The sequence below is a fragment of the Tenrec ecaudatus genome, chromosome 16, assembly GCF_050624435.1.
Source record: "Tenrec ecaudatus isolate mTenEca1 chromosome 16, mTenEca1.hap1, whole genome shotgun sequence".
Classification (NCBI taxonomy): domain Eukaryota; kingdom Metazoa; phylum Chordata; class Mammalia; order Afrosoricida; family Tenrecidae; genus Tenrec; species Tenrec ecaudatus.
The window spans coordinates 82,454,351-82,474,962 of NC_134545.1; the positions used below are offsets into that span (position 1 = coordinate 82,454,351).

General features: G+C 52.4%; 1 protein-coding gene across 1 annotated transcript in view; it reads right to left on the bottom strand.

Moving 5' to 3' along the window:
• Nucleotides 1–20,612, bottom strand: part of CRTAC1 (cartilage acidic protein 1) — a 164,258-nt gene that overhangs the window by 58,864 nt on the left and 84,782 nt on the right. Inside the window, exon 3 of the mRNA XM_075534506.1 lies at nucleotides 7,198–7,394. Coding sequence (XP_075390621.1) covers nucleotides 7,198–7,394 — 197 coding nt within the window. The remainder of the gene's footprint in view (nucleotides 1–7,197; nucleotides 7,395–20,612) is intronic.

The window sequence follows — 20,612 nt, forward strand, 5'->3', positions numbered from 1 at the left end:
TCCAACCTGTCAGTCAGGTCATGGCCTGATGATGCCTCCTGGGGGTGTGGCCTTTTTAAACGTCTCTCTTGTCCCTTTGCCTTCCTCCTGGCTGGGACTCGGTGTCTGTCTCCAGGGCAGTCCCGCGTGGGCTGCTGACCTGGAGAGCTGCTGGCACCCTGCCACGTTTCCACTGACCTTGGATCGATGAGACGCTGAGCTCACTGGCCTGTGATCTCCCTGCTTCCTGCTTCCCTTTTCTGTGTCATTGGCCTGCCTGCCTGCCCCTACGAGAATCTGCAGAGGGCTCCGGCTACCATCAGATCCAAGAACCTGAGTTGGACTGGCCTGGATGCCTTCTGGATATAAAGTTCTTTCTTGTGTATCTCTATGAGTGACACTGCTTTGTTTCTCTCCACAACCAAACCGGGCACAATCCCAATACGACAGTGTCCAACGTGGTGCTGGCGATGAGCCCCCTAGTTTGGGGGGCACTACCCAACGGCCGCAGCAACGGGTGATGGTGAAGATGGATCAGGGCAGGGCAGCTGTTTAGTTCTGTTGTACACAGGGGTCCCCACAGCTTGGAAGCAATCAGTGGTAGCAACAGCCATAACCCCTAACCCTGGACCATGTCTGATTGGTAGCCTCGTGTGGTCCTGCCTTCTTCACAGCGCTGTCCTTTCTCCTTCAGCCTCAATCCCACGGGTTGGGAGGAAGGCCAGTGTCCCTCGCCCAGGATGCGCAGGGCTCTGGCTTTCTTCCGACCCACAGAATGATGGCAACTATCATTTGAAGAAGGCTTATTGCATCCCAGAGAGCCCTGGTGGAGCAGTGGTTAAAGCAATTGGCTGCTAACCAAATGGTCAGGGGTTTGAATCCACCAGACACCCCATGTCAGGAAGGTGTGGCAGTCTGCTTCCAGCAAGACGACAAGCCTGGAAAACCCCACCGCGTTTCTACTGGCTCTTCCGGGGTTGTTAGGAGTCGGAGTTGACTTGGTGGCAGTGGGCATGGTCTGGCGTGATTGTGTCCCAGACAGTACAGTAAGTGACTTTCAACCGTGGCTTAATGCATTTTAAGACGTATTTATGAAATGCTCTGGATTCTGGAGACACTGCTGCAGGCAGGATGAAATTTTACCTCCATGAAGCATAGATTCTAGTAAGAGACAAAGACGAAATGAATATGTACAACACTCCCCAACAAGGGCCATATGTGTGTACTCTGGAGAGACCTGAGGCAAGCGAAGGGCCTTGGAAGTGATTTTGAATAAGGTGTTTGGTCAGGAGAGAGCTCATCTCAAGTGGGGCCTGAATAAAGGGAAGGGATGAGCCTGGAAGATGGGCGGGAAAGGCACTTCCAGCAGAGGGAAGAGCACACAGGAAATCTCCCACTGAGAATGTAACAGGCAAGAGGAAGATGGCAGGAACAAGCCCGGGTCCCCTCTGGAAGGGAGCTCGAGCCATGGAAAAGTCTGGACTCCATCGAAGGAGCCCCTGGGAGAGACAGAGCTTGTGAAGTTGATCCAGTGTTTGCTGTCCCAGATTGAGAAAGGTCAAGGACCTTGCCCAGTAGGCCAGCAGTTAACCCCAGGCCTGGACAGACTGACTCTCAGAGGGCACTGTCAGGGTACAGGGACTTGGCCCTCTTCCAGGGGAGTCAAAGCTTCTTTCTCAAAGGCTGGCAGGGGCCGGAGAGGGGTGCTCTTCCAGAGGTTCTTTCCACACTCCAGAGCAGGCGAATGGAGCCCTAGTCCAATGCCATGGGCAGGCCTGGGCCGGCCTGGGGCTCCTAGAGAGCCTCTCAGGTTCCACAAGGCGGCCAGAGTGGCAAAGGCAGTGCCATCTGGGCCCTGGAGAAGTGCTGACACCGCACAGCTGTCCTGACTCCACACCCGCCAACTGTCGATGAATCGATGGGATCATTCAACTGAAAAATTAACTCAAACCCATAGACATTCCTCAAACCCACAGAAGGTCACAGGGAGGTGCAGGCCTGGGACCGAGGCTGCCAGGCATGTCATTCGCACCCCAGGCTCCCCCCAGATAAACCCAGTGTCCTCCACCCCAGGTAGGAAGCTCCTGCCCCAGCCTGGGGCTCTCAGTTGTCCGCTTCCCCTTGTCTTCTTTCTGTTGGCAAGCTTTCCAACAGACCCGATGGCTCATGCCCAGAATGTTCTTCCGGGGATTGATTCAGCAAGTTCTAAGGGAGGGGCTGGGACGTTCAAGGTCTGCTGAGGACAGAGGTTGGTCAAAAGTGGCCAACCCAGGTACCTGGCCCACAACATGGTGAGAAGCCAGGGAGTGGGGAGGGGGGAGTCATATGCCTAGAGAAATACAAGGCTGTGTTGAGGCTAGAATGTAAGCCTGATGAGGACAGGGACGCTATCTTTAATTCACGGAGACAGCCTCCGGGTCTAGGATAGAGCCTGGCACACAGCAGGTGCTCTATAAATTTCTGCTCAGTGAATGACCACATTCGTGAATGAATGGGGCTAAAGAGTTGGGCGGCGCATCGATGCCAAGACATTTAGAAGGCAGCTCCCTGGCCAATTGGCTGAGAGAGATTCAAACCTGTATCCATGCCAAAGTAAGGTGGTCCGACAGAATGGGAGAATCATCAAACCATATCAGTAATGTCACACACAGGTAAAAGTTCACTGAAGGTAATTTTTAAAATGCTGCTGTAGCAAACAGAAAAGGAATTGCCAGCCCCCTACCCAGCCACCCCTCTCCCATCGCAGAGGGGGACAAACAACAGAAATGTAGAAGGAGGGAGACAGTAGATGGTGTAAGGCATGAAAATAACAATAATTTACAATTATCAATGGTTCACAAGGATGAGAGGTGGGGGAGGGAGGGAAAAAAAGAGGAGCTGATACCAAGGGCTCAAGTAGAAAGAAAATGCTTTGAAAATGATGAAGGCAACATTGGATTGTTATAAGAGCTGTAAGAGTCCCCGATAAAATGGTTGAGAGAAAGAAAGAAAGAAAAGAAGGTAAAACCAGAAAACAACAACAGCAACAAAAGGAATTGCCAGAAACTCAAGCCAGATTTAGAAAAGGATGTGAGGGAGGGGTGCCTTTGACACATAGGAATATCGGATGACCCGGAAATGAAAGCAGAGAGTACCAGAAAGAGGTTTCCTTGTGTGTTTTTGAAAGATGAAAGTTGTCATAATTTTCCTCCATAACTTTTTAATTGAAAGATCCTTTTATTGGGGGCTCTTACAGCTCTTACCACAATCCATACCATACATCCATTGGATCAAGCACATTTGTACATATGTTGCCATCATCGTTTCTAGACAGTTACTTTGTTTCCTTGTGTTTCATTGGCTGTGTGGATGATAACACACTATGGATCACCTTGCAAAGAGAGGTGCATCTGAAACATTTGATTGTGCTCACGAGGAGCACATACAGAGACCAGAGGGTCCCCAATGTAGGTATTTAGCCAACGCCCCCCTTTACAGGAAAAAAATAAATTAGAGCTCCCTGCATCTCCCCCCACCCCCCCGGCAGTTAAAAGCTTTTATACGCACTCACTGCTGTCTCTCTGTGACCCTGACGCATAGAGACCCTGGACAGGTTAGAAAGATAGCCCTAATCCAAGATAAAGTAGAGATATCCAGCCCCCTGGATAGTCTCAGTGCCCCCAGGGGGAAGTATCGCCCACTTTGGGAAACACTGACATAGACAAAGAGGCATTCGTTTGAATGCAACGGGGTAATATTCAGTAGCTGCTGACTGCAAGGTCAGCAGTTTGAAACCACCGGCCACTCCTTGGGAGAAAGAGGAGGCTTTTGAGTCCCACACAGAGTTACAGTCTTGGAAACTCACAAACTCACAGGAAAGGTCATGGCTCTGTAGGCTCACTCTGAGTTGGCATCGAGGACTAGAGTGGTGAGTTTTTTGTTTTGTTTAAAATCGGGAAAAAACGTGTGTCAGTTTTGTGTGTCCTTTCACTATACATATTCAGTGTGTACGCTAAACAAATAATTCAAGAAGCTGGATTATATGAAGGCGAGGGAATCGTTAGGATTGGAGGAAGGCTCATTAACAACCTCGCTTACCGAAACGAAGAAGAGCTGAAGCACTTACTGATGAAGATCAAAGACTACGGCCTTCAGTGTGGATTGCACCTCCACGCACAGACAACAGAAACCCCCGCAACTGGACCAATCAGCACCATCGTAATAAGTGGAGGAAAGATTAAAGTTGTCAACGATTTCATTTCACTTGGATCCATAGTCAACCTCACGGGAATAGCACTTGAGAAATCAAACAACGGACTGCGTTGGGCACATCTGTCGCCCACGGCCTCCCTAACGTGTAGAAAAGCAAAGATGTCACTTTGAGGACTTAGGTGCGCCTGGCTCAAGCCATAATGTTTTCAACCGCCTTATATACTTGTCCACGTGAACAGAGCTAACAATGAATAAAGAAGACCAAAGAAGAGCTGAAGTCTTTGAATTACGGTGTCGGGGAAGAACACCGAATATAACAGGGAGTGCCGGAGAACAAACACATCTGTCTTGGAAGAATACAGCTAGAATAAGTGTAGGAGACTTAGCTACTTTGGACGGGTTATCAGGAGGGAGAAGGGCGTGGTGCTTGGTAAAGCAGAGGGATCGTCAAAGGGAGGAGGGCCCTCAGCAAGATGGATTGGCACAGTGGCGGCGGCCATGGCCTCCAGGAAGAGCGAGATGATGCAGAAGGCGCTGGACCGGGCAGCGTTTCCGTCTGCGGCCCACACGGTTGCTGAGTCGGACTGACTTGATGGCACCTAAGCACAATAGTTGAGTGTGCAGCTAACGGACGCGGAGTCTGGGGCCGTGACTCAACCTTGACTGTACCTAGGAATCCTCTTGGCGGTGAGGCACTTTCAAATCTGATCCTGGGCCCTGTCCCCAGAGGTTCTGCTCAGACTGGACTGGGAGTTGGGATTGTTCAAAGCTTCCCAGGTGATTCTAATGGGCAGCCTGGGCTGAGAACCACTGCTCTGTGATGTCCTTGGCAATAGACCACTCTGAAGCGTGTGGGAAGGGCCGCTGCTTTAGGGACACTGATGGCCCCAGCCCGCGTGCTCTGTTCTTAATGAGCTGGGGGGCTGGGTGGTGGTGTCTGTTCCTCTGGCATCTTGCCTGCCCCTCCCCCATCCCAACTTCCTCAGTTCTCCCCATCTCTCCTCGCCTGCTCTCCAGTATCTTCCTTGGGGCTCACCCCTTCCACAGCGGCCCCTCAATGCTGCTCCCTCCCCGACCTTGTCTCACATTAAAGAGTTGATCAGCCCATCAATTAATCGTGTCCTAGTCCAATCTTGGCTTGGCTGGAGAGAGGGCAGTAAATCCAGCTGGGTAATCATGCCCTGATATTTGTATAGGGATAATTACGATCACTCAGGCCTCACTCGGTGGCAAGATGAGATGAAACCCATAAAACATCACTCGGGCTGTGGTTCATTGTTTCTTGGCTGCACAAGCTGGCAGCCCGCCAGCCGGCACTGCCCACTCCTGCCCCTGGCACAGGCTCCGACCGCTTCCCCTCCCATCCACGCGACTGGCAGGGGCAGCCCAGAGGCTGGGTCCTGGCTTGGGCTTGACAACCATCAAGGACAACAAGGGAGAGCCAGGGGGAAGATGCGTGGGTGGGGCGGGGAGGCTGGTCCCCATAGCTGGGTCCAGGAAGATGAGAGCGCCCAGGTGATGGATACACAGGTCTGACCCACAGGGTCTCATCCAGAGCCAAGCCAAGAGGCTGCTGCCACGCATGGTGTGTGTGTGTGTGTGTGTCCCGAGCACTTGTAATCTGACCCCCAGGGACAAGAGAGCCCATTCTCCAGGTGCCTGCCTCAGCCCTGCAGTCCCCCAGGAGCCTATTTCTTATAGCAGACCTGAGGGATGGGCAGAGTCAGGACAGGGGCACACCTCCACCTACAGCCTAAGAACACAGCCGCCAATCTGTGCCACACGGAGTCCTGGGGTCACCAAGTGGAAAAAGTTGTAGAGTGTCTTAATTAAAAGGAGGGATCTGGAGTCAGACCCCTGGGTTTGGATCCTGGGACATATAAGTTGCCTGGCCTTGGGCAAGCTATTTACCCTCTCTGCTCTTCAGAGGGCAGGGGGGGATTCCAGTACACAAGGACCCCTGGTGGCAAAGTGGTTATGCATTGGGCTGTGAACCAAAAGGTCAGCAGTTCAAAACCACCAGCTCTATCAAGAGTTCTAGCCTTGGAAACTCAGAAGGGCAGTTCTACCTGGCCCTATCGGGCCACTATGAGTTATCATCGACTTGATGGCAGTGAGGTTTGCTTGTTTAAATTAATACTAGTACACAGGAGACCTGGTGGAGGAATGGTTATGCTTTGGGCTGCTAACCACATGGTTGACAGCTCAAAGCCACAAGCTGCTCCCTTGGAGAAGGACGGACTTTTCTGCTGCCCTGTAGAGTTAAGACTCAGAGACTCATAGGGGCAGTTCTGTGTTCTCTGGGTCGCTGTGAACCCACTCGATGGCAGTGAGAGTCTGACCAGTACACACTTAACAGTGAGATCATCCATCGATCCCAGTCCCCAGTCAGCACTACCTAAGGACCCGATGCTGCTGTGACTGTGACCTGGCCCTTTGCTCCCGGACCAGCACCATCAACCTCCTCATAGCTGGAGCTGGTTAGGAATGCAGTGTCCTGGGGCCCACCCAGACCTGCAGACTCAGAATCTGCATTTGCGCTAGACTCCCCAGCCAGGAGACCCCTCGCATTCAAGGTCTGTCCCCTTCTAGACTGGTTCTGTAGCACCCCATCCCTGGAACCGTGCCACAGGGGTGCTCTCGACACTTTGTGGAATGAACCAATGAACTCAGCTCAGGAGCCCGGATGAAACCTTCAAAGTGTGTGTGTGGCAGGGGTGGGGGCGCACAGGAGGATCTCAGCGCATTTCAGAAAGCTGCACTGCTCAACCCCTACCCCACTCCACCCCAAGCAGCACAGAAAGTCTGGTCTGCAGGCTCCGGTGGTGAACCAGGTGGGAGGGGGTGGGCAGGAGGGGGCGTGGCCAGGACATGGTCCACCTCGCTGCAGTGAGAAAGAAGCCCAGGGCCTAGGAGGTGAGGGGGGGGCTCTGCCTGCGGAGGGGTGGGCTCCCCATGGTCCTGTGCTCGGTTGTGGGGAGAGTAAGGGGCATGCATGGAGAGGAGGGCCCAAGGCCCGGTCCTTACCGGAGAAGGCATTATTGGTGTTTAGGAAGTAGATCTCCTCGCGGCCATCCCCGTCGATGTCGCAGGCTGTGACGCCGATGGCGTTGCCCTGCCGGTCCCGCAGCGCGTAGTAGGGTGAGCTGCGCTCGTCCACTGCGATGTTCACCAGCCGCTTCCGGGCCCGCTCGTACTTCAGAACCAGGTTGGGGCCGTTGTACCTGGAGAGGAGGGGGGGAGGGGCGTTGAGGAGGGGCAGCCAGGATCGCCCCCAGTCCCACGGGGTCAGAGCCAGGGACTCTTGCATTTCATGGGCATTGCGGCCCAGAGCTATCGCTGGAGACCCTCGGGGCCCCTGGGTGGGGGTCCCTGACAGTGCCAGGCCCAGGAAAAGTGAAAGTCAGCGGGGGTGGGGGGGTGGAGTGGGATGGGACACAATGTAACAGGCAGGGGGAGGAATGGCCAGGGACAACCCCTTGCAGCGATTTCACTGAAAAACCCAAACCAACCAATCAAATAACCCGCCCCCCCATGTTTATTTCACCCATTTTGATGTAAAAGGCACTTTCACACACACAATGTCAGTCATTTTAACCCAATGACAACCAAGTGAGGTATTATTAGTAGCCCAGTTCACAGATACGAGCAAACTGAGGTTTATCCAGGATTCAGGCTCATACAAGATAAGCCCCCTGCCCAGTTCACAAGGTAAGTGTCAGGTGCTGGGACTTGAACTCGCCCCCTTCATTATCCCAAGAAACCCCACGTGGAGGAGCCCTGGAGGAGCAGAAGCCTGAGGGCAGGAGCTGTGGAAGGACCGCCCCTGACAGAGCCTCAGTGTTTAATGGGAGGCAGGGACTTAGGACCCCAGGTGGCAGAATAAGAACAGATGTAATGTTATTCTTGGCTTCAATAGCCCTCCCCTCTAAGTAGCTCAGAAGAAAAGAGAAAAGCTTTTGACCCTCAAGGCCCAGCCTCTCTCCTCTCACTAGAGGTGCACAAAGCCCACCTCAATTTACTGAAGTCCTGGGACAAGCCATTCTTGTCTCAGCGACTCTGTGGATGCTGTTCCTTTGGCTCAGGATGTTTTTCCTCCAGGTGGCTCAGTCCTCTCCTTTGTTGTAGGCCCTGCTCAATTGTTCCTTCTGACTGAGGCCTCCCCTGCCCACGCTGGCACCCCTCACCGCCCTGTCCACCACCCACCTGTCAACCAACTATGCTCGCTTGCTGCTCTTGTGATCTGGGAATTTATGCCAGGGATTGAAACCCCACCCATGCTGGACAGGTTTCGTTGGAATTTTCTGACTAAGGTAGACTAGGAAAAAAGGCTTGGCAATCTACTTCCAAAAATTAGCCAGGGGAAACCCTATGGATCACGGGAATTTTATCTGCTATAGCGATCACAGTAATGTCATGGGCTGTAGTGATCACAGTAATGTCATGGACTGTAGTGACCACAGTAATGTCACGGGCTGTAGTGATCACAGTAATGTCATGGGCTGTAGTGATCATAGTAATGTCACGGGCTGTAGTGATCACAGTAATGTCACGGGCTGTAGTGATCACAGTAATGTCATGGGCTGTAGTGATCATAGTAATGTCATGGGCTGTAGTGATCATAGTAATGTCACGGGCTGTAGTGATCACAGTAATGTCACGGGCTGTAGTGATCACAGTAATGTCACGGGCTGTAGTGATCACAGTAATGTCACGGACTGTAGTGATCATAGTAATGTCACGGGCTGTAGTGATCACAGTAATGTCATGGGCTGTAGTGATCACAGTAATGTCATGGGCTGTAGTGATCACAGTAATGTCATGGGCTGTAGTGATCACAGTAATGTCACGGGCTGTAGTGATCACAGTAATGTCATGGGCTGTAGTGATCACAGTAATGTCACGGGCTTTGGTGACCACAGTAATGTCATGGACTGTAGTGATCACAGTAATGTCACGGGCTGTAGTGATCACAGTAATGTCACGGGCTGTAGTGATCACAGTAATGTCATGGACTATAGTGATCACAGCAATGTCACAGGCTGTAGTGATCACAGTAATGTTATGGGCTATAGAGCTCACAGCAATGTCACGGGCTGTAGTGATCACAGTAATGTCATGGACTGTAGTGATCACAGTAATGTCACGGGCTGTAGTGATCACAGTAATGTCATGGGCTGTAGTGATCACAGTAATGTCACGGGCTGTAGTGATCACATAATGTCATGGACTGTAGTGATCATAGTAATGTCACGGGCTGTAGTGATCACAGTAATGTCACGGGCTGTAGTGATCACAGTAATGTCACGGGCTGTAGTGATCACAGTAATGTCACGGGCTGTAGTGATCACAGTAATGTCACGGGCTGTAGTGATCACAGTAATGTCATGGGCTGTAGTGATCATAGTAATGTCATGGGCTATAGTGATCACAGTAATGTCATGGGCTGTAGTGATCACAGTAATGTCATGGACTGTAGTGATCATAGTAATGTCACGGGCTGTAGTGATCACAGTAATGTCATGGACTGTAGTGATCACAGTAATGTCATGGACTGTAGTGATCACAGTAATGTCATGGGCTGTAGTGATATCAGCAATGTCACGGGCTGTAGAGCTCACAGCAATTTCACAGGCTGTAGTGATCACAGTAATGTTATGGGCTATAGAGCTCACAGCAATGTCACAGGCTGTAGTGATCACAGTCATATCTGCTGTAGTGCTCACCATAGTATTATTTATGCTCATGGTGACAGATGAGCCCCTAGCTTGAAAGACCCTCAAGATACACAGTCGCTGCAGGAGTGGACTTGAGCGGACCAGTGAGCATGAAGAAGGTGCAGCGCTGGGCATGCTTTGCCCCTGTGTAGTGCAGGTCGCCTTGGGTTGGAGCCGACTCACTGGCAGCTATGACCACCCCGCTGTACCCCTGGCTCTCTACGATCACCACCATGCTCACTCCTGTCTTACGATCTGTCTGCTTCCAGTAGAGTGCCAGTTCCACGAGGGCGGAATCGCTGGTCTCTTCTATTCCCCCGGACCTGGAGCAGGGCCCAAACCCACCAAACCCCAAGCCCTCTGCCATGGGGTCGATTCCAGTTTATAGCGGCCCTATTAGGGGTCCTGAGACTATAAATCTTCACAGGAGCAAATAGCCTCAGTTATCTCCCTAGTGGGTTTGAACCTCTGACCTACTGTTGGCAGTCCAATGCTTAACTTACAATGCCACCAGGGCTCCTTAAAGTAAATCCAGAAAAGCCTTACTGCCATCGAGTTGATTGTACCCCATAGGAACCCTATAGGATAGAGTATAATTGCCCCTGTCTTTTCTGAGAGTGAAACTCGTTATGGGAATAGAAAGCCTCCTCTTTCTCCCTTGGAGTGGTTGGTGGTCACAAACTGCTGACCTTGTAGTTAGCAGTCCAATGTGTAACGCCCATAAAGATTCACAGCCTTAGAAACCCACAGGGGCAGTTCTACTTTTTCCTGTTGGGTCACTATGGCGCAGGATTGACTTGATGGCAGTGAGGGCTTAGAAAGTCTTGTTTTTGTCCCAAGAGGAATCCGAAAACCAGTCTCACTGCCATGAAGTCCATTCTGACTCATGGCCACCCTGTAGGACAGAGCAGAGCTGCCCTGTGGGTTTCTAAGATGCCAACTCTTTAGGAGGGTAGAGAGCCTCATATTTCTAGAGGAGTGGCTGGTGGTGTCAAACTGCGTGGGCAGCCTAATGCATGACCCACTGCCATGAATTAAAAGACGTAAGAGGCACAAGTGTGCATCTTTCTCCCCCTGAGCGGCTAGGGCTTATAAGCTGCAGTTAGCAGCCCAATGACTAACCATCAGTGCCACCGGGGCCCCTTCTACACAGGCTAGGCCCTCAGCTCGTATTTGTTGGATGACTAAGTGTTGACAGCAGGGCTCATGTCTGAGTCATTGAAGCTTAGGTGGCCCACCCTCGTTTCCCCCATCTCCTCTGCCACCCTACAGACCCAACAGGAAAGCCACGTCCCCATGTCACCCCCCAGCAGTGCAGTCTAGATGTCTGAAGGCCTCTTCCCCCTCCTGGGTCCACTACCTGGCCAGACTCCCAGGGACCTACCCAGCCTCTGACCCTTGTCTTGACCTGGATGGGAAAAACCAGAGTGAAACTCTGCTGCCGGCCTCTGGCAGGGTGGTGGTGGTGGTGGTGTGTGGCTGAGAACACTTGGGGCTGGGGTGAGGAAGTTGAAAAGAACTCTCCAAGGGCCTGAGAGAAAGAAATCACTTCTCGCATTCCTGAAACCGATCCAGCTGGGCCCTCTCCTCTGTCACCAAGATGCCGAGCTGGTGAGGTTTTGGGATGTTGAGCAACTGGCTGGAAGCTTTCTGGCACCCACAGTGTGTGAAAAGGGAGAGCGGAGGGTGATGGCTGGGGCTGAGTCAGCCGCCCGGTCGGTGATGGAAGGTCAGTCCGCAGACACCTTGACAAAGAGCATGTGCGGGCTGCGTGCTCAGGGCCTGGCATGACCTATGGAGACGTGTCCGGGTGGCAGACAGAAGACCCGCAGTCCAGCACCGTCAGCAGCTGGCTCCAGCCCTCAGGGACAGGAAATGGCTCTGAGTCCAGGCCTTTCTTAGACATTGTCTGGCTAACCCCCACCTGATTGCAGAGAGGTCGGTCTGGCGCTTTCTGTTTTACTTAGTTAGTTGTTTTTTCTAGGAGAGGAAAGTGAGGGTCAGAGAGGCAGAGTGAACTGTCTGGGGTCACACAGGTGGGGCACGGTGCTCTGGGTTCAAACCAGGTGGCCAGGGTCCAAAGCCCCATGTTCTTTCCCCACTGCCTAGGACGCCGCCCACACCCTCTTCCTCAGCCTCCTCCCAGGTAGCAACGGTGCAAAGTGCCTGACAACTCCTTGTAAATGGCAGAGTCCGGATGAGTCCGCAAACTTGACAGTTTACAGACACTCTCATCATTTGTTTCTCACAGGCTCCCAGCCGAGGCCCCGGCCGAAATGTGTGTGGTGTCGGTGGGCCGGTCAAGTCCCTTCTCCTGACAGTTTCTCCTCTGAAATGAAAAGGCTGGGCCCGATCAGAAGCTTGCCAGTGTGTGGCCCAGGCTGTGGTGGGGGGCAGGCCCTTGGGCACTCGCCGATGTTTCAGCCGCGTGTCTCCATGGATACAGTGTGTATTTGGTGCACCACCATCTAGAAAATGCTTAAGGGCTTCGAGAGCCAAGGTTTAGATGCCCCTGAAATAGTGGCTCTGAAGGACCCCTTTGGTCTCTCTTTTGGGGTTCATGCATCTGACCTAAGAGAAGGCCACGGTGGAGGAGCCATCATGTAAAATCCCGTCTGCCCCCCTTGGAGCTCTGGCATGCCTGCTCCCTGACCTGGGACTGGCTCCCGGTGGGGGTCGGGGGGAGTGAGGCTCCCTACATTAACGACAAGTCCTTCCACCTTGAACCTGTAGGCATGCACAAAAGGTTCCTATGGTTGATGCCCCTAGGGACCAGAAGACCATGGACTGCCTCTTCCCTGGAGGATGGGGATGATGGGATGAGGTTCCTAGGCTGGGTCAAATGTTCCCATCTGTCATAGGGACTGCCCCCAACCCACAGGGCAAGCCGGGATGAGTCCTGAGCCCGCCCTCCTCCCGCCAGGCACTGCCAGACATGAAGTTTCACCAACTGCTCCCATGTCAGACTTCCCGATGCCTGTGGAGCAAGCACATGGAATGCCAGGCTAGGGGACAGTGCCCAGGTGGCTGCCCTTCCCTCCACCACCCTGCCCTCAGCAGGGTCAGCAGGGCTGATGCTCAGAGCCTCTTCCTGCAGGATAACTGCTCCTCCCTCCCTTGTACCCCATGAAGATGGTGCTCCCCTTTTGTGCCTCACCACCCCCTGACTGTGCCTCTCCATTTTCGGAGTCTGTGGCTTTGCCCGGCTGCAGTGCCTCCCCACCCACCCCCCACCACGGTCCTGCAATTTCAGCCTGCTACCACCCTTCCGTCCTGCCTCGGTGACCACAGCAGATATGACCTTCTCCTCTTGGGACACCCACGGATTTTGCCTTCCCTTCCTCCTGCTGAGGGCAGAGTGGTTTGTGTGGCTGAGTCGCTCCTCTTGTTGAGGCAATGCTACTAGAGCCAGGGAAGCCTTTCATGGCACCTCCACACCCGCGGTATCTCTTGGAGAACTGAGCACCGAGCGGGCGCCCGACCAAGCTCGTCCTTGCACTCCAGTGGGGCCAGTGAGTGGATGGCCACAGTCACATGGCTGTCACTGGCCACCCTGCCTCAGCTCCAGTTCACGGATCCTCTGCGTGCCACTCAACGAAGGGGCTCTGTGCCACCTCCACAATTCCTGGGGTTTGGGCTCACGGTGGTGGCCATTGTGCGGTGCCTTCCAGCCCAGGGGCTTCATCTTCGGGATAGACCCTCGACAAGTGGCTGTGACCATGGCTCAAGCTCAGCCACTGTGAGGGTGCGCAGGTCTGGGCGGCGCGTCGTTCTGCAGTGCATGGGGCTGCCGGGAGATGGGGCATAATGCCCACCTATCAGACAGTACCCTGCCTGGGCGCCAGGGGTTTTCACTGGCCAATACCTGGACGTGGTTCTCCAGGCGTTTCTTCCTAGTCGGCCTTCACCTGGACACCGCTCCCCCTCCCCTGAAGCCTGTCCCGCGGGAGTGACTGTTGGTACCTGAAAGACCAGGTGCCATGGATTCCAGCATCACAGCCGTACCTGCGTCACCACAGGATGCCAAACTAGCAGACAAGTAGTGGGAAATAACTACAAGTGAGTCTCATTCATAGAGCACTCGCCATGAGTACTGTACACCCACTTTCTCTTCCCCATCCTAGGGTATCGGGCCCTGTTAACAGCCCTATTTTACAGAGGTGGAGGTGGAGGTATGGAGAGGCCGGGAGAATTGCCCACCACCACTCCACAGCATCTGTGTTCCATCCAGGCCTCCTGACGGCTCAGGGAGCCGGATGTGGGGGCCATGGGCTGACGCTTCCCCCTCTCCCGGACTTCTGCCAGAGACAACCGGGCACTTCCAGAAATCCAAGAGGACACTGTGATGCTCAGTCAGAGGCAGGATGGGATTCCTATCTCTGGGAAGCAGCTGGGCTTCACAACAGAAAAGGATGGCCCAGCGGGATGAAGTGCCTGGCTTGGGGACCATTGTGAGACCTGCCTGAGAGACACCATCAGGGACGAGTCATGGCTGTGCTGTCTGTCCACCTCCCACTGTAGCAGCCTGCATCTCAAGGCTGCCCCGTTGGGCTAGTCAGCCTCCCAGGACAGGACAGCTGTGGACAGGAAGGGGGTCTACCCTGGGGCCCTTCACGTCCTGCCTCTGACCTTGAGCTTGTTGCTTAATTCCTTCAACCTTCAATTTCCTCACTGGTGTGATACCATGGCTGTGAGAGTTAAGTGAGAGAGTGTGAGAGATGGCGCCTGGTAAACTGTGAGGGGTGACACCGTGCTAAGTTCACGTCGGCGTTTCAGAAGGAACCCCCCCACCCCCACCCAGGCACTGCCTCTTACTCTCCAGGATCATGCCTCCTTGTTTGCAGAAATGGTCCAGTATTTCTTAGGCCTGAACCCTGACCCCCTCTCACCCTGGACCTTTCATCCTCTGTGGCTAGATCCCTTCGTTTCCTTTTATCCTTGAACGTCTCGGTAAAGTTATCTTTACTAGCTGTCCCCATTCCTCACTGCTCGCTTACTGCATCCAATCCTTCCGCCCCCAGGTCCACCCAAGCCACTCGTTCCATAGTCCCTGTCCCTGGCATGTTCTACGGGCCACATCTCGGTGTGCTCTTTCTGTTTTCATCTCCCTTGGCCCTCTTAGATGTGTCTGGCACGGCTCTCTGGTCCCCAACTTTCCTCTTACAACACTCTCCCCTCTTAGAACCCCGCCCCCCCAACACACACCCATTTTCCCCTTCTCTCTCTGGCTCCTTCTCCTTGTCCCCTTTACAAGTTCCACCTCCTTTCCTCGCCTTCTTAAGCCTACAGGGCTCTGACCTGGTCCTCAGGCCTCTCTGCTTGTCTTTCTGGTTCACTAGGGTATAACGTCCCTGACTGACCACTCTGTCTTTATGCCTCCATCCCAAGTCCCCAGCCGAGCTCAGACTACCCACCTGCCGGCTCCCCTTGTATGCCTCATAGTCATCTCAGGTGGAGCATGTCTAAAATAGAACTGCTGATTGCTTGGTCCCTGTCCAGCGGGTACCCCACGTCTGTATCAAAGCCCACACCCTGGCACCTATCTGCCTTGGTTCTTCCTCCCACCCTCCTCGTATGTCATCCACTGGCGAATCCTGTCATTGCTTCCTCTTGGAAGGTCTCAAACTCTTTCCCTTCTTTCTTCCTTTACTGCCACCGTTTCTGGTTTCCCAACTTGCCTCCTCTGGTCTCACCCCACCCACTGCACCTGGAACCATCTACCACATCAATCAGAGCATCGCTCTCATAATCCTCCGGGGGCTTCTGATTGTGCAGAATGAAACCCAGAACCCGTCTTGCCCCCGCCCCCCCCATCCCCACCAGCACCACTTTTTGGACTTTCCATCCTAACCAACAGCCGAATATAGCTAAGTGGGGGGACAGCAGCGGATGTCATGTGGACATCCTGAACCCTATTCAAATTTCTGACCCACAGAATTGTGGGGGAAGTCCTTTTCACCCAAGCTCGTCATATTGTAGAAGAGGAAGCAGATCAGGATGATGTATCCTCTCAGACCTCAGCGGAAGAATTCATCCTTAGAAACGAGAGTATCCCGAAATCAGTGGACTTCTCCGGGACTGCCAGTTGGTTACTCAGTCACTGGTCGCCTCAGGGAGGCCTGCCTGTGTCTGGTTGGGTTGGTTCTAGGAGCTCAGAATATCCGAGGGTCTGGTGTGAAGCCTGCGGGTGGAAGAGCAATAAGGAATACAGGGATCTCAGACATCTCTGTTTTCCAGAACTCCCTTCATCTAGCCTTTCCTCTCTAGCCATAGCTAAATTCCTCCCATAAAATTTTCCTTTGTATTGAGGCTTCGGTGGAAGTTCAAATGCTTCCCATTTTGAATACATGACACTGAGCGTAGATTCTTTCTTTGGATATGGGTGTAAACTCCCCCGACCCACTCACTCCCGTTCTTATAGATTTAATTCTTTGAAAGTCACTGCAGTTACATAGGACCAGGAAACATGGAAAGGAATTCAAACAGGAGATTCACAGACTACATACTGGAACATGGCATCTATCAAGAGGCCAGGAATGAGGTTAAAGGGACGGAGCCTGGCGATGGCAGAGCTGTGGGCCCGAAGAGAAATCAGAGGTGGAAGACCTCAAGCAAGAGGAAGTAGACTGGATCAGGCTAGAAAGGGCATCCTGGGGGAGGAGGGGTACCAGATCTGATGCCAGGTGAGGAGCTGACTAGGGTGAAAAAACCCTCCATGCTAAGAGAAAGCAACTTAAGGATGAAGGAAAAGAGCCTCTTGTCCTAAGGGGCAAAAGGGTTTCAAGAAAGGGATGTTTGGTACCAAAAGGTCAGACTCATCTGCAATGATGAGCGTGTGTGTGCTGTGGACACTCCGTGCAGACTGATGATCTATGCCTTGTGCTACAAAAGATCTGTGCTCGGCCTGCGCTCTGTGCCCTTGGAATTTCTTATATTTTGATGGGCAGAGAAGCACCCAGAAGTCAGAGACGATCGTAGGCAGCTCTATTTCCCACCATACCTAAGCTGATGCCAGGAAGGAACAGGTGCTCAGCCATGATGGTTGGTGATGTCGCTGTTGATGCTAATGATGTTGTAGGTGGTGGTGGGGATGATGATGAAGATGACCGTGATGACATTTCTCAATTCATGTTTATTCCAGGAAAAGAGGAAGGCAGGGAGCGAGCAAGTCTATAAACTGTCAGAGAAGGGATTCAGATGACAGATGGAGGCTGTGCGAATTGGGATTCTTTGGTTGAAAGTGACAAATACTCAACCTGAGCTTGGTGGAAGGAGCTTATTGACTCATATGTTCACATTTGGCAGGAACAGCAAGGGCACAGCGCGGCCACAGGGGTGACTGGTCTCAGGGCTATGAACCAGGGCATGGCCAGGGCAGCTTTGCTGCTTCTCCGCCCCTCTTCCTCTTTTCTCTGTCTACCGGCCCCTAGTACTCAGGGCCTCACACCTCAGCTTCTGTACCTGCATGGAAGACGCATTCTTTCCTCAATCAAATGTGAACCAACCAGCCAACCGAACCCAGGAAAGGGCTCTGATTGGTTGAGGGGGGTCATGGGTCCATCTTTGGAACTCAGAGCTGGCAGCCTGTGATTGACAGCCTTCCATTAGTTCCATGTTGAGCAAGAGCAGAGTCTTGGGAGCCACTGTTTTCAGGAAGAGCAGTGCCAGGAGGTAATGAAGGATGAGTCCTGGAGAGATCGTCTCTCGTCTGGGTCTGGGCCCTCGGAAGACAGATTGCCAGGGCCTACGGATGGAAAGTAGCGCTTCGCTGGCACCACGGAGTCTCTGTGTCCTCCAGACACCACTCAAGGTTCCCCCAACGGAGAGGTAAACACAGAAAGTAGAGCAACTCTTTGGCTCACTCTGTCCTAGAAGTGGCCCTGGCTCATGGCCTCCAGTCTGCTCCCAAGGCCTGTCTGTTCCAGACAGCAGGGCTGGGCTACGGGGTGGCAGGAGCCCTGAAAGGGGGCAGCAACAAGGCTCATGTGGGGCGTGGGGGATAAGAGGTGAGAGTTAACCCCACTCTGTGACCAAGCTGTCGTGGAGTCAGGCAAACCCCTGCACTGCGTGGCTACAAAAATCTTCCATCTCTGCACAAACATGCTTTCCTTCATGCTGTTAATGACCCAGAAGCTTTTAGTTAGTAAGCTGTGGGTCTCTGCTTTTACTGTCTCGCTTTCAGTTGAGGAGGTGGGCCAACTGAGGGGTGATATGGTGGATCAAGAAGCCAAACATGAGGGGGTACCCCCACCCAAACGGAGAAAAGATTCACTGGGTGGGGCTTTCATAGTACTCATTGTTACCACCAGGAGAGCACTGAGCAACTCGCTCTGAGTTAGTGCACTCAGTGGTGTCACCTGGGAAAGGTCTCTCTGGTCACAGTGAATTTTTGTTTTGTTTTGTAAAAGCAGTTTCGCTAGAACCTCTTTTTTGGTGATGGGCTCATTTAAGAGCACAGCATGCAGTTGTGAAATTTTGTTTCCTGCTCGGGAAAAATGCCACAGAAACTGTTGTGATGTGGAACACAGCTTACAAGGACAGCTCTATGGGAAAAACTCAAGTGTACAAGTGATTTTCTCATTTCAAAAGAAGTGGGATGTCGATTGATGATAAACCTCGCTCTGGATGTCTGTCAACTTCCCAAACGGATGGAAATGTTGACAACATCCATTTACTTGGGCTTAAAGACTGACCATGGACCATTGGTGCGATGGGGAAGTAGTCTGGACCATCTGGGAGCTTGGTTCCGTGAATTACGGATGGGGAAGTAGTCTGGACCATCTGGGAGCTTGGTTCCGTGAATTACAATGGAAGATTTGGGAATGAAGAGGGTCGCTCTGAAATGTGTGCCTCTGGTTCTGACTGACCAGGAAAAAGAGCGTCAGTGGGAACATGCCGTGCTTTGAAAGAACAGCTCTGAAGAGACCCCGGCTTTTTTCCAAGGTCATTACTGGTGACAAGACATGGTGCTATTCTTATGACCCCAAAGCAAACATCAATCAAGCCATCGTCACCTTGCCCCCCCCAAAAAACTTGTCAAATGAAATAAAATATCAAGATGATGCTCATTTTTTTATGGGAGGGGGATCGTGCATTTGGAGTTCATTCCACCAGGTCAGACTGTTAATCAAGCTTTCAATTTAGACATTCTGAAAATATTGCATAACAGTGTCTGACCAAAAAGACCTGATTTGTGGCAGACAGGGATCTGGTTTTGCCACCACGACAATGCACCTGCTTACATAGCCATCTCAGTGTACCAGTTTTTGGTAAAAAACAGCATACCTCTCTTGCCCATTGCATCTGACTCACCTGACCTTGATCAATGCGGCTTCGTCCATGCGAATGAAGAGGGACATGAAAGGATAGTGATTTGACGACATAGAAGAGGTGAAGAAAAAACAAAGGAGGTGCTGCCAGCAATCCAAATAGATGAGTTTGGAAAACGTTTCCAAGAACAGAATCGCAGATTTGACAAAAGTATTCAGTGTAATGAGAGTACTTTGAAGATGATAAGGTTGTTTTGTTACCAAAAAATTTAAATACACAGCTTTGGAAACAAAACAAAAATTTCCTTTTTTTTGGTTCCCTCTCATAGGTGCTTAAACGTAACAAGCTTGATCCAAGTAGTTCATTCCACCCTTCTGATCCTATTCCTAGTTCAGGAACTTGCTAGATTCTGTGATGGACACACAGCATAAGAGGTCATTCATGCTGCTGCCCGAAGAACTTCCAGTTTAGTGTGGCAGGTAAGGCATGGCTCTGAGTCCCAAGCGTCCCAAGGAGGGAGAGGTCCCGACTGCCCGGGTCAAGTGTACATACAGAAGATGCAGTTGATCCTCAACTTGAAGGATGGACAGGGTTTGACTAGGAGATGAGTTGGTTGGGTGCTCAGAGAAGAGCCATGCGAGTGAGGACACGAATCAGGAAGTGGGAGAGTGTGTTTAGGAAAGACAGGCCAGAGGAGCTGGATGAGGAGAATGTGTGTGCTGGGAACTACGAGCAAAGCTGGAACGGCACGGGCCGGGCGAGACGGTGGAAAATGTGGTCTGTGAACTGAGTGTTCCGATTGTGCTGGGAAGGCAGTGCAGAGCCATTGAAGGATCCTGAGTGGAGTGGATCATTCTATCCAAGTATTGCTATAAGGATCGGTGCGCACAAAGAATCGGCATGGAGCGAGAGGGAGCAAGGGTGCAGGCTAATGGGAACTGGGTTCCATGAGAGCCCCTTGCACGACTCCCAAAACGCTTTCTTCTGTGAGCTATCTGGAACCGGGTTCTACTGCTTGAAAGCAAATAGCTTTCTCTGCAGAAGTTAAAAAAAATCAGGAAATCAGGGGTTAATGAGGAGGGGCCCATAAATGCAATGTTTTCAAGAACTCAAGAAAGCCACCAGAGGGTGGACCAGTGGTTCGGTGAAATCATTGGACTCCCACCCCCAGATATGCCAATGGATTTAAAGGAACATGGTCCACGAAAAGCAAACTCACTGCCATGGAACTGATGCTGACTCATGGCGGCCCTGTCAGACCGGAGCACGGTCCTTGTGTTTCTGACACTGTAACTCCAGGGGAGGAGAAAGCCTCGTCTTTGCCCTCACAGCTGCCACCAGGGCCCGTGCACACTGTTCACACAGACAAAACTCAGAGAAACCTCAATGTCCACCAATGGGTGAATGTGCACCATGAGACACACCAGGAGGCTGCGAGGGTTCATGGAAAACCCC